General features: G+C 44.3%; 1 protein-coding gene and 1 long non-coding RNA gene across 3 annotated transcripts in view; one reads left to right on the forward strand and one right to left on the reverse strand.

Annotated features, from left to right (window-relative positions):
* chmp7 (charged multivesicular body protein 7) overlaps window positions 1-10,412 on the forward strand; it is a 33,093-nt gene that overhangs the window by 10,737 nt on the left and 11,944 nt on the right. Inside the window, exons 5-9 of one of the 2 annotated variants that reach the window (XM_063056788.1) lie at window positions 2,501-2,549; window positions 2,982-3,101; window positions 3,292-3,390; window positions 8,437-8,497; window positions 9,171-9,341. In XM_063056788.1, coding sequence (XP_062912858.1) covers window positions 2,501-2,549; window positions 2,982-3,101; window positions 3,292-3,390; window positions 8,437-8,497; window positions 9,171-9,341 — 500 coding nt within the window. The remainder of the gene's footprint in view (window positions 1-2,500; window positions 2,550-2,981; window positions 3,102-3,291; window positions 3,391-8,436; window positions 8,498-9,170; window positions 9,342-10,412) is intronic. The other variant, XM_063056789.1, reaches the window with a different exon arrangement.
* LOC134350934 (uncharacterized) overlaps window positions 3,404-10,412 on the reverse strand; it is a 31,400-nt gene continuing 24,391 nt past the window's right edge. The window contains exons 2-4 of the long non-coding RNA XR_010019032.1: window positions 6,806-6,950; window positions 4,103-4,212; window positions 3,404-3,539 (exon numbers count right to left, since the gene is read on the reverse strand). This is a non-coding gene — a long non-coding RNA (uncharacterized LOC134350934). The remainder of the gene's footprint in view (window positions 3,540-4,102; window positions 4,213-6,805; window positions 6,951-10,412) is intronic.

The raw sequence follows: 10,412 nt of genomic DNA on the forward strand, positions 1-10,412 counted from the left end.
TGGATCCTATGTGATTTAACCTTCCAGACCAGTGTACTGTGTCGGACTTGTCAAAAAGCCTTGCTAAGGTCCAGATGGACAACATCGGCTGCCTTGCCCTGTCAATCTGCTTGGTCACCTCTTCAAACAAAACTGTATCAAATTTGTGAGACAAGATTTTCCACACTCAAAATTGTGCTAACTGTCCCTAATTACCTTGCCTTTATCATTGTAGGTATATCCTGTTCTCAGAATCCTCTCCACTAGCTGTCCAACTCTGGTGTTAAGTTTACCAGCCTGTAGTTCCCTGGCTTGACCTTGCAGGCCTTAAATCAAACACAACGTTAGCCACGCTCCTACATCCTCTTGTCCCTTGGTATTTCACCTGTGGCTAAGAAAGATACAGGATATCTGCCATACCCCAGCAATTTCTTCCTTTGCGTCCCACGGTGTCCTGGAAAGTACCTGGTCAAACCCCGGGGATTTATCCACCATTATGCACCTCTAGATCACCATCTCTTTCATAATGTTGATATGTGTCATGACATCACTGTGCTCTTTCCATAATTTCCCAGCTTCAATGACCTTCTCCATGATAAACAGAAGTGAGAAATAATCATTTAAACTTCGCCTATCACCCATGGCTCCACTGATCCTTATGGAAACCTATTCTCTCTGTAGTTACTCTATAATTAAAACATCTCAAAGAATTCTCCTTTACCTTTTCTGCCAAGGGCATCTCATGCCACATTTTTGCTCTCTTGATTTCCCTAGGTGTATTCTTACGTGCTTTACATTATATTTAGCGATACAGCTGGGCGTAGGCCCTTTGGCCTTTGGAGCCACGCCACCCCAGCAACCCCTGACAAACACGATTAACCCTAACCTGAACATGGGACAATTTACAATGACCAATTAAACCACTTGGTTCGTCTTGGAGGAAACTGGAGGACCTGTAGAACGCCCATCCATTCCACGGGGAGGATGTACAGAGAGTCCTTACAGAGGAGCACTGGAATTAAACTTCAAACTCCGGAACTCCCCGAGCTGTAATAGTGTCACGTTAACAACTGCTAATCCTAAAAGAATTCGTTTGATCCTGCATAAAATGCTGGAGGAACTCAGCAAGTCAGGTAGCATCTAGAGAGGGGACTAGACAGTCAACGTTTTGGGCCAAAATCCTTTCATCAGGACTGGAAAGGAAGGGGGCAGAAGCCAGAAAAAAAAAGTGGGGAGAGGGGAAGGAGTACAAGTTGGAAGGTGATAGGTGAGATGAGGTGAGGAGGACTGTGGCTGGATGGGTCTATCTGCTGTAGAAGGCAGGATCTCCCAATAGATACCCATTTCAATTCAACTTTCCATTCTGATATGTCTGTTCATGGCCTCCTCTACTGCCATGATGAGGCCAAAGTCAGGTTGGAGAAGCATCACCTCATATTCTGTCTGGGTAGCCTCAAGCCTGATGGCATGAACATCAATTTCTTTAGCTTCTGGTTATTACACACCCTCCCCCCTTCTCTTTTCCATTCCCCATTCTTATTACCCTCTGTCCCCTTTTTTCCTCACGCGCCCATCACCTCCCCTTGGTTCCACTCATCCTTCCCTTTCTTCCATTGTCCGCTCCTGTTAGATTCCTTCTTTTTCAACCCTTTAACTCTTCCAGCGATCAGCTCCAGCTTCTACTCCATCCCCCTCCCCACCCACCTGCGAGCTTGTACTCCTCCTCCTCTCCTTACTGTTTTATTCTGGCTTCTGTCCCCTTCCTTGCTAGTCCTGATGAAGGGTCTCAGCCCGAAACGTCAACTTTATGTTTCCCTCCTTAGACGCAGCCTGACCTGCTGAGTTCCTCCAGCATTTTGAATGTGCTACTCAAGGTTTTCAGCATCTGCAGATTCCCTTGTGTTTATTATTTGATCTCAGCTGCCCCTACCTGATACATCCTTGTTTTTCCTGACTGGAGACTCAATGTCCCTCATCATGCATGGTTCCACAATTCTGCCCACTTCCTTCTGCTGAGGGAAATAGGTTCTGTAATGAAGGATCCAAACTGTTTCAGCCTCTGCTTCAGATTGCAGCCAGAAATTCTTATTTAAATTGGCAGTGATAATATCTTCATAAACTAATACTGTAATATCTTCATAAACTGATACTGGTGGTGAGGAGTTATAGAGAAGGAAGTGGTTTCAGGCTTTTTCATCAGTTTTCTAAGTTACGTTTTCAGAAAGGACCAATCATCTCCAGTATTATACTTATAGTTGCAGACAGACAGATTTTCTTTTCTTGCATTTGCCAGCTGATGTTTCCAAAATGAAGGCCAGAGTGAGAGCTCAGATGAATTGTGCCTTTCTCACCGAGATGGACTGAGCCTTTGCTCAGTGCCTCCCGTTCCTTGACAGCTACAGGGTTCATCCCCCTACTCTGCTCCCTTCCTGCAAGAGAATAAAGGAAAGAAAGCTTTGATTTTGCTTAAATAAATAAGCCAGTGAAGTAGCTGTTTGTTCAAAAATATTTATTTTTCCAGTTACAAGGAGGATGCAAGGAAGCATTTAAAGGCTGGTAAAAAGAATTTGGTGAGTGTTTCTCTCTTCAGTCAGTTCTGCCATTAAAGTTGCTTTGCTGCTGCACCCAGCGTCTTAATGCAGTTGTAAGAACAGCCTGCAGTGGGTTCCAGTGCTCCTGGTGGTCTTGCTCGCTTTTGTTTGCAGTTCCATCTTAACTGAGTCTGGTGCAGCTCCAGCTGTCTTAGGTGGGTGGGAATTGGAAACCGGAACAGCATGTCAGGTTAAATCATGCATGGGTTGTGTTGTGCCCTCTCCCCCCTCTCTGTAATAGCTTTATCAGGTGACCTGTGTTCAAATGCAGAGGGCAGGATGTTGAACCCCAAAGCCAGGATAAGAGATGCTGGTGTTTGGAGTAACCTGAGGAGGTGGGGGAGAGGAGGTGTGTTTCTCCGTCAATTATGAAGTTACTGCACGCGCTTAGGTGTTTTCTTTCCATTTAAGGCGCTGAAATCTCTAAAATTGCGGAAGAGAACAGATAAACGGCTGGAGGATATCCACGCAAAACTTGATATGATTCAGACTATCCTCGATCGCATTCACTCTTCCCAGACTGATGTAAAGGTAATGATAGTTTTCTGTTATTTCTTATCTCCCTCTGGTGGTGCAATCTACCGTGAAAGGATAATGGGAAGGCAGTAATTGTCTCAGCTTTCAGTTACAATGAGTAATTACTTGTGAATATTGGATTGCGACAGGGTTGTTTTGTCTTTCACTGCTGAGATAATTTATTACTTCTTGTGCAAATTGCCAGGTTGTTGAAGCTTATCAGGCGGGGCTCGGAGCTTTGAGGCAGTCAATGAAAGATGTGAATGTAGAGAAAGTTGAGAACCTGATGGATCAGATTGAACAGGTGAGTGGCCTCATACTTTCCCTTGTGAATCTGACTGGAAGAACAAGCAGAAAGGGGCTGAGATCTGACAAATCTTTCATTAGGTTTGGAGACGCAGGAAACTGCAGATGGAGCAAAAAGCTCAAGGGACTCAGAAAATCAGGCAGCATCTGTGAATGGAAATAAGACCATAAGATTTAGGAGCAGAAACAGGCCATTTGGCCCATCGAGTCTGTTCCACCATTCTATCATGGGCTAATCCACTTTTTCCAGTCATCCCCACTCCCCTGCCTTCACCCCATACCCTTTGATGCCCTGGCAATGGAAAAATGGACAAATCCAGATGAAAGGTCTCAATCTAAATTGTCAACTGGCCATTTCCTTCCACATAAAACATTACAACATAGTACACACGAGGAATTCTACAGATGCTGGAAATTCAAGCAACACACATCAAAGTTGCTGGTGAACGCAGCAGGCCAGGCAGCATCTCTAGGAAGAGGTACAATCGACGTTTCGGGCCGAGACCCTTCGTCAAGACTGGGTCTCAGCCCAAAACGTCGACTGTACTTCTTCCTAGAGGTGACAGCATAGTACAGGTCCTTTAAAAATGTGAACTGCCCATTTCCTTCCACATAAAACATTACAGCATAGTACAGGATCTTTTAACCTACTCTAATATCTAAGCTATGGGAGCATGTGGTAGATGGTCATATGACCAGCTGGTACATACCCACAAGTCCTGATTATGCAGTCAGGCAATCTCTGAAGTCTATTGATAATGGCTGGGGTCACCCGTCTTGTAAAGTCTTTTGTCCAGGAGAAGGCAGTGGCAAACCACTTCTGTAGAAAAATTTGCCAAGAACAATCATGGTACCGAGACTGTGATCACCTAAGTCATATGACACGGCAGATATTGATGATGATGAATATCTAAGACCTACTCTAAACTAGTTAACCCTTTGATGCTGCCTGGTCCACTGCGTATGTCCAGCAGTTTTTTTTTTGTTCATTAGGGTTTTCTCAGAAGCATCATTGTCGACTATAGAACAAGGTAACCCTGAATGAAATCAGATGTTTTCAGTCTTGGTAAAGAAGATAGTGCAGTTGGTCTGCATTTTAACCCAGTTAGGATTTAGTGAGGAGAAAGGATGTGGGACATTACAGCATAGTACAGGTCCTTTGGCCCAGGATGTGCCAATACTTGAACCCACTCTAATACCTCAGTCATGGGAGCAGGTGGTGGATGGTCGTATGAGCATTTTGCTTCCAATTTTACAAGCAACAAGGAGAGAAAGTTGAGCCTTGTGCCAAAGATAATAGTGTTCATGGTCATTTTAAGCTGACTACTGAATGGCCACTTTACTATAGAGGGGTAACTTTGGACTCTATCACTAAACAAACTCACACTTAAAGCACCACCAATGATATTTATCATCTTCTAATCGCATGGTTTAATCTGTATCTTATACATCTGGAGGGCTTTGTTTGTGGGCCAGCTTTCTGTCCTGGGTTGGAACTCATTCAGTAAGCCTTTGCACGAGAAAATCTGCTTGTAATTATGTTGAGCTTGTAAAATGATGTAACAAGTATAAATTACTATCTGCTGTTTTTTTTTATATTCTCACTTTGTTTCAACAAAAGACATTGTTGCATCGTGACAATATCTCTACTGTTCCAGATGTTTTGCTTCTGTCTATGGGTGAACTGGGAAATGGGGTAGTGTCTGTGTCATGTTCAGACACTGCAGGTGGTCAAGCAGCCTGAAAACACAGGACATTATTGTGACCTAAACCCTTCTGCTGCATTTTCATTCAATAAAGTGGATGGATTCCTGGGACCCATGGGATAAAAGAACAATAGCACAGTCTGTGAAAGCAGTACATTAGAATTGTAAGTCAGCAGATAATCTGAAGGTCCATCCACTCAGAGTTGAAAGTCAATGACATATCTACCTGTACCACCACTTTCAATGTATTCCCAGATTCTCTAATTCTACCACACTCCTCACTGTGTAAAACTCACCTTGGTTGGTCCTGCTGAAGTACAACTTCTCACATTTGTCTGAAGTAGGTTCCATCTGCCATTTTAGCCCACTTTTCCAGCTGGCCCAGACCCCGCTGCAGGTATTGACAGTTTTCCTCACTGTCCACTACACTCCCAATCTTGGTGTCATCTGCAAATTTGCTGATCCAGTTAACCACGTCATCATCCAGATCATTGATATAGAAGACAAACAACAATGGATCCAGTACCAATCCCTGCGGCACTCCACTAGTCACAGGCCTCCAATCAGAGAGACCACCATCTACTACCACTCTCTGGCTTCTCCCACAAAACCAACGTTGAAACCAAGTTACTACCTCATCATGAATGCCAAGCAACTGCACCTTTTTGACCAACCTCCCATGTGGGACCTTGACAAATACCTTGCTAAAGTCCATGTAGACATCAACCACACTGCCTTGCCTTCATCCATTTTCTGTAACATCTTCAAAAAACTCTATAATATTGGTTAGACATGACCTACCAAGCACAAAGCCATGCTGAGTATCCTTAATCAATCTTTGTCTGTCCAAGTACTCATATATCTGGTCCTTTGGAATATCTTTTCCCACTACTGATGTCAGGCTCGCCGGTCTATAAATTGCTGGTTTATTTTTAGAGCCTTTCTTAAACAGTGGAACAACATTGGCTACCCTCCAATCCTCCGTTACCTCATGTGTTGCTAAGAATGACTTAAATGTCAAACGAGAATATCTGCAGGTGCTGGAAATCCAAGCAACACACAAAAAAATGCTGGAGGAACTCAGCAGGCCAGGCAGCATCTATGCAAAAAAGTATAGACAATGTTTTGGGCCGAGACCCTTCGGGAGGACTGGAGAAAAAAAGATAAGGAGTAGATTTTATAGGTGGGGGGAGGAAAGAGAGAACTACAAGGTGATAGGTGAAACCTGGAGGGAGAGGAATGAAGTAAAGAGCTGGGAAGTTGACTGGTGAAAGAGGAACAGCGCTGGAGAAGGGGGGAGAAGCACCAGAGGGGCAAGCAAGGAGATGAGGTGAGAGAGGGAAAAGGGAGATGGGGAGTGGTACGGAAGGGAGGTGGGGTGGTGGATTACCAGGTTTGAGAAATCGATGTTCATACCATCAGGTTGGAGTGTGCCCAGACAAAATATAAGGTGCTGTTCCTCCAACCTGAGTGTGGCCTCGTGTGACAGTAGAAGAGGCCATGGATTGACATATCGGAATGGGAATGGGAAGTGGAATAAAATAGGTGGCCGCCGGGAGATCTCACTTCTTCTGGTGGACAGAGTGTAGGTGCTCGGCAGAGTGGTCTCCCAATCTACGTCGTGTCTCACCAAAATACAGGAGGCCACACCAGGAGCACCGGACACAGTGTACGACCCCAACAGACTCATGTGAAGTATCGCCTCACCTGGAAGGACTGTTTGGGGCCCTGAGTGGTAGTGACGGAGTAGGTGTAGGGACAAGTGTAGCATTTGTTCCGCTTGCAAGGGCTCCCTGCCTTCCCTCATACAAAAGGAGCATTCAACAATGATGTGACATCCCTTCTGGTCTAACTGCAAATATAAAGAAGGAAACAATGAATAAGCTGATGCGAAAAAAAATCTACCTGCAGCTTTCCCGCCTTCTCTCACTCAAGTCTCTCCACGCTGAAGTTTTGAAGAGCTAAACCTTCAGATAATCTCTCTAACACCGTCCATTCCAGCAATACCAGCTTCACTTGTCTCTGTTTTATTTGTTTTTGCCAGTTGTTTCTGATCACTGATTGGCTGCTGCTTAGAAGACCAAGCTGGCGCGAATCGGTGCCTTACGTACTTAATCGGCAAACCTGAGTGAGCTACATCTTCTTACACTTCCGATCGCTGATTGGCCACTGCTCAAAATACCAAACGGCTGTTTGCTCTGCTCCCTGCAGCTTCTTACATACCTATCTTTTTGGATTATCCTATTGGACCATGATGCAACCAGCCAGGATGCTTTGTACATCTGTAGAAGCTAGTCAGAGTTTTCAATGATAGGCCAAACTTCCTGAACCTCCAAAGAAGGTAAAGACATCAGTGCATTTTCCTTAATACTGCATCTATGTATTGGGCCTAGGACGTTATGCAGTAGATTAACACTCAGGAATTTAAAGCTGCTGACTCTCCGATGTAGACTGGCATTTGTTCACCTGCCTTCCTCTTCCTAAAGTCAGCAATAAGCTCTTTAGTTTTGCTGATGTTGAACAATAATGTTGATGTTTTTGCGGCACCACTCAACCAGGTGATCTATGTTACTCTGGTGAGTTGGTCATCACCACATGTGATTTATCCAACAGTGGTGACATTGTTGAACTTGGAGATGGCATTGGAGCTGTGCTTGGCTACAATTCAGATGTGTGTGTCGAGAGTAGAGCAGGGGGTTAGGAACACATCACTGTGGTGCAAATTTGTTGGTGGTCAGTGAGAAGGAGATCCTGTTAACGATTGAGATCTGCCTATGAGGAAGTTGAGGATCTAGATGCAGAGGGAAGTACAGACATTGGACGTTCCAATGCAACCAGCAATTTCATTACAGCATTGACCAGAAGTAATGGGTTCTCATTATGACATTACTGTAGCTGCCACATCTCCATCTTGCAACCCGGGTTTGATCCTGACCAATGGAAGTTCATGTGGAATTTGCAGTGTCTCCCTCAAACTTTGTGGATTTCATCTGCTGTTCTGGCTTTCTCCCACATCTTAAGCTGTGACGAGTAGTGAGGGCTGCTGTCTAGTTGGTATTGATGGGATTGAACAAAAGGCTTATTTCTGTATGACTCTGGACATTTCTGCCCTTGATCGACAAAATATGTTGGGGAAGCGGGGTTGGTATTCTCTGAGGGTAAATGGGTTGAATGGCTTTAAGAAAATATGAATATGTGAATATGAGCATTTGGTATTGTCTCACTGGGTCTGGTTTTATTTTGACTGATGACTGGCTATCATTTGGGCATTGTCCAGAGACGGTTGAACTGTCATTGTGCATGAAATTATTTAATAGTTGTTCTTCGTTTTTTTTTAGTTCTGTGAAACACAGGATAATATCAACTGGACTTTGGCTGGTGAAAATGTTGCCGAAATAGGTGAGGTTTCCTGATGTTGACTGCTGTTTGTTGAGTTGTACAACTAACTGTTCAGACAGAAACACAATCTTTCTCTTCACTAATCATTCCAGATCAATGATTCAGAAATACCTTAAATTGATTCTTCCTGTTTATTAACTATCTGTTGGTAGGCTGGGTTTTTTTTTCCCCATCCTCCCTGAAGTGTTGGCTCCGTGACTGCCAGTTCCACATGTCCTGGGTCACCTTTTCTACCTTCAGGCAACTACAAATCATAATGAACAGAGATGAGCCATTAAAATGGCAGAGGTTTCTGTGATACTGATTGGGTTTGAAGCATTGACTTGCTCGTCCCTTGCCCCCAGCCTTCCCTTCCTCTTTGTGTGTTGTACCAAAAGTGCTGCTCCAAGGGGTGTAAAACATGTTTGACCCGAGCTTTCTGGCTTCATTTTTTACCCAATCTGGTGATACTTCCTAAAGGCACTGGGTCCCTGAAGAGGAAACCTATCAAGGTTTTCTCTGATTAGGGGGAAGCAAACAGTTTATCCGAAGGCTACAGAACAATTGACATAGTTGCCAGCCATCAGTACTTCACCAGGTTCAATAAACTTGTGTATGTTGGATCTTGTTAGTTCCTGGGGAATCTTGAAGGATAGATCTTATGCTAATGTTGTCTTCTTTCATTCTGGCCAAGGAGGTGTTAACATGAGTGAGTTGGAAGATGAATTGAACGCTCTCTTGGAAACCACACCGGAGAAAATTCCTGTCCTCCCAGATGTGCCAGCCAGACCACTTCCTGTGTCTCCCAGTTATGACCTGCTGGATGCTGAGCTGGAGGCAGAGTTCAGTAAGCTGTCTGTTAAAGGTGAGCCTGTGACTTTGAGGAAGAAGGGCAGGTAAGGGCTGGGGAATGGCTTAGCTATGAGGTTTCACTCTTGCTCTTTCTTACTTCTTTGTATAGCTGTATCATTCATATCCCAGCGGCTAACATCTTTCAAGCCATTTTACAATGGAGTCCTATTGATCTGCCTTTCCATGTCTCTATTTTTTTTCTTTCTCTTTAGCTATTTTACACATTCTCCCTCCCGAAACCCCCAGCAATCTAATTTCTGAGTTTCTACCACTGGTCCTTCCCTCAGTACTGGGGAAATGCATTTATTAGCTGCCTGTTTGCTGCAGTTTCTCAGTGCTCTACTGGACTTGCAACACCACTGTTCAGTACATCATGGCCATGTGGAACCGTAGCAGTTGTCTTTCATTGTTCTGAGAGCTTTGGCTCAACACATGCCACGTACTTGTTCTTATCTATAGCAGTTGGGAGAGCTTCTACTGAATATGGCTGTTCACTATAGATATCAGCTGTGTGGGAATTGCTGCGGGTTCCTCCCATTTGACCCTAGTAATGTCTGCTGAGGCTGCGTCATGGAGTTATAGAGCACTACAGCACAGAAAGAGGCCGCTCAGCCCATCTAGTCCGTGCCAAACTATTATCCTACTTTAGTACCATCGACCTGCACCTGGACCATAGCCTTCCATATGCATGCCATACATGTGCTTATCCAAATTTCTCTTAAATGTTGAAATCAAACCTGCATACGTCACTTCCTCTGGCAGCTGGTTCCACAGTCTCACCATCCTTTCAGTGAAGAAGTTCTCTCTCGTGTTCTCCTGAAACATTTCCCCTTTCACCCTTACCCCATGAGCTCTAGTTCTAGACTCACCCAGTCTCAGTAGGAGTGGGGTCCTACTGCTTTTATTCTCTCTATCTCCCTCTGCTGTTGGGGAAATGGCATTACTTAGCATTGGTTTATGCTGATGAAATAAAATAAAATGTTTTGTTTGTCTGTGGAGATATGTTCTCCCCCTTTGCCAGTGATGGGACATAGATCCTGTGGACCTCGGGTATGGTGGAGGATTCAGAACCCTTCATTAAAGT

The sequence above is a fragment of the Mobula hypostoma genome, chromosome 8 (assembly GCF_963921235.1).
Source record: "Mobula hypostoma chromosome 8, sMobHyp1.1, whole genome shotgun sequence".
In the NCBI taxonomy this organism is placed as follows: domain Eukaryota; kingdom Metazoa; phylum Chordata; class Chondrichthyes; order Myliobatiformes; family Myliobatidae; genus Mobula; species Mobula hypostoma.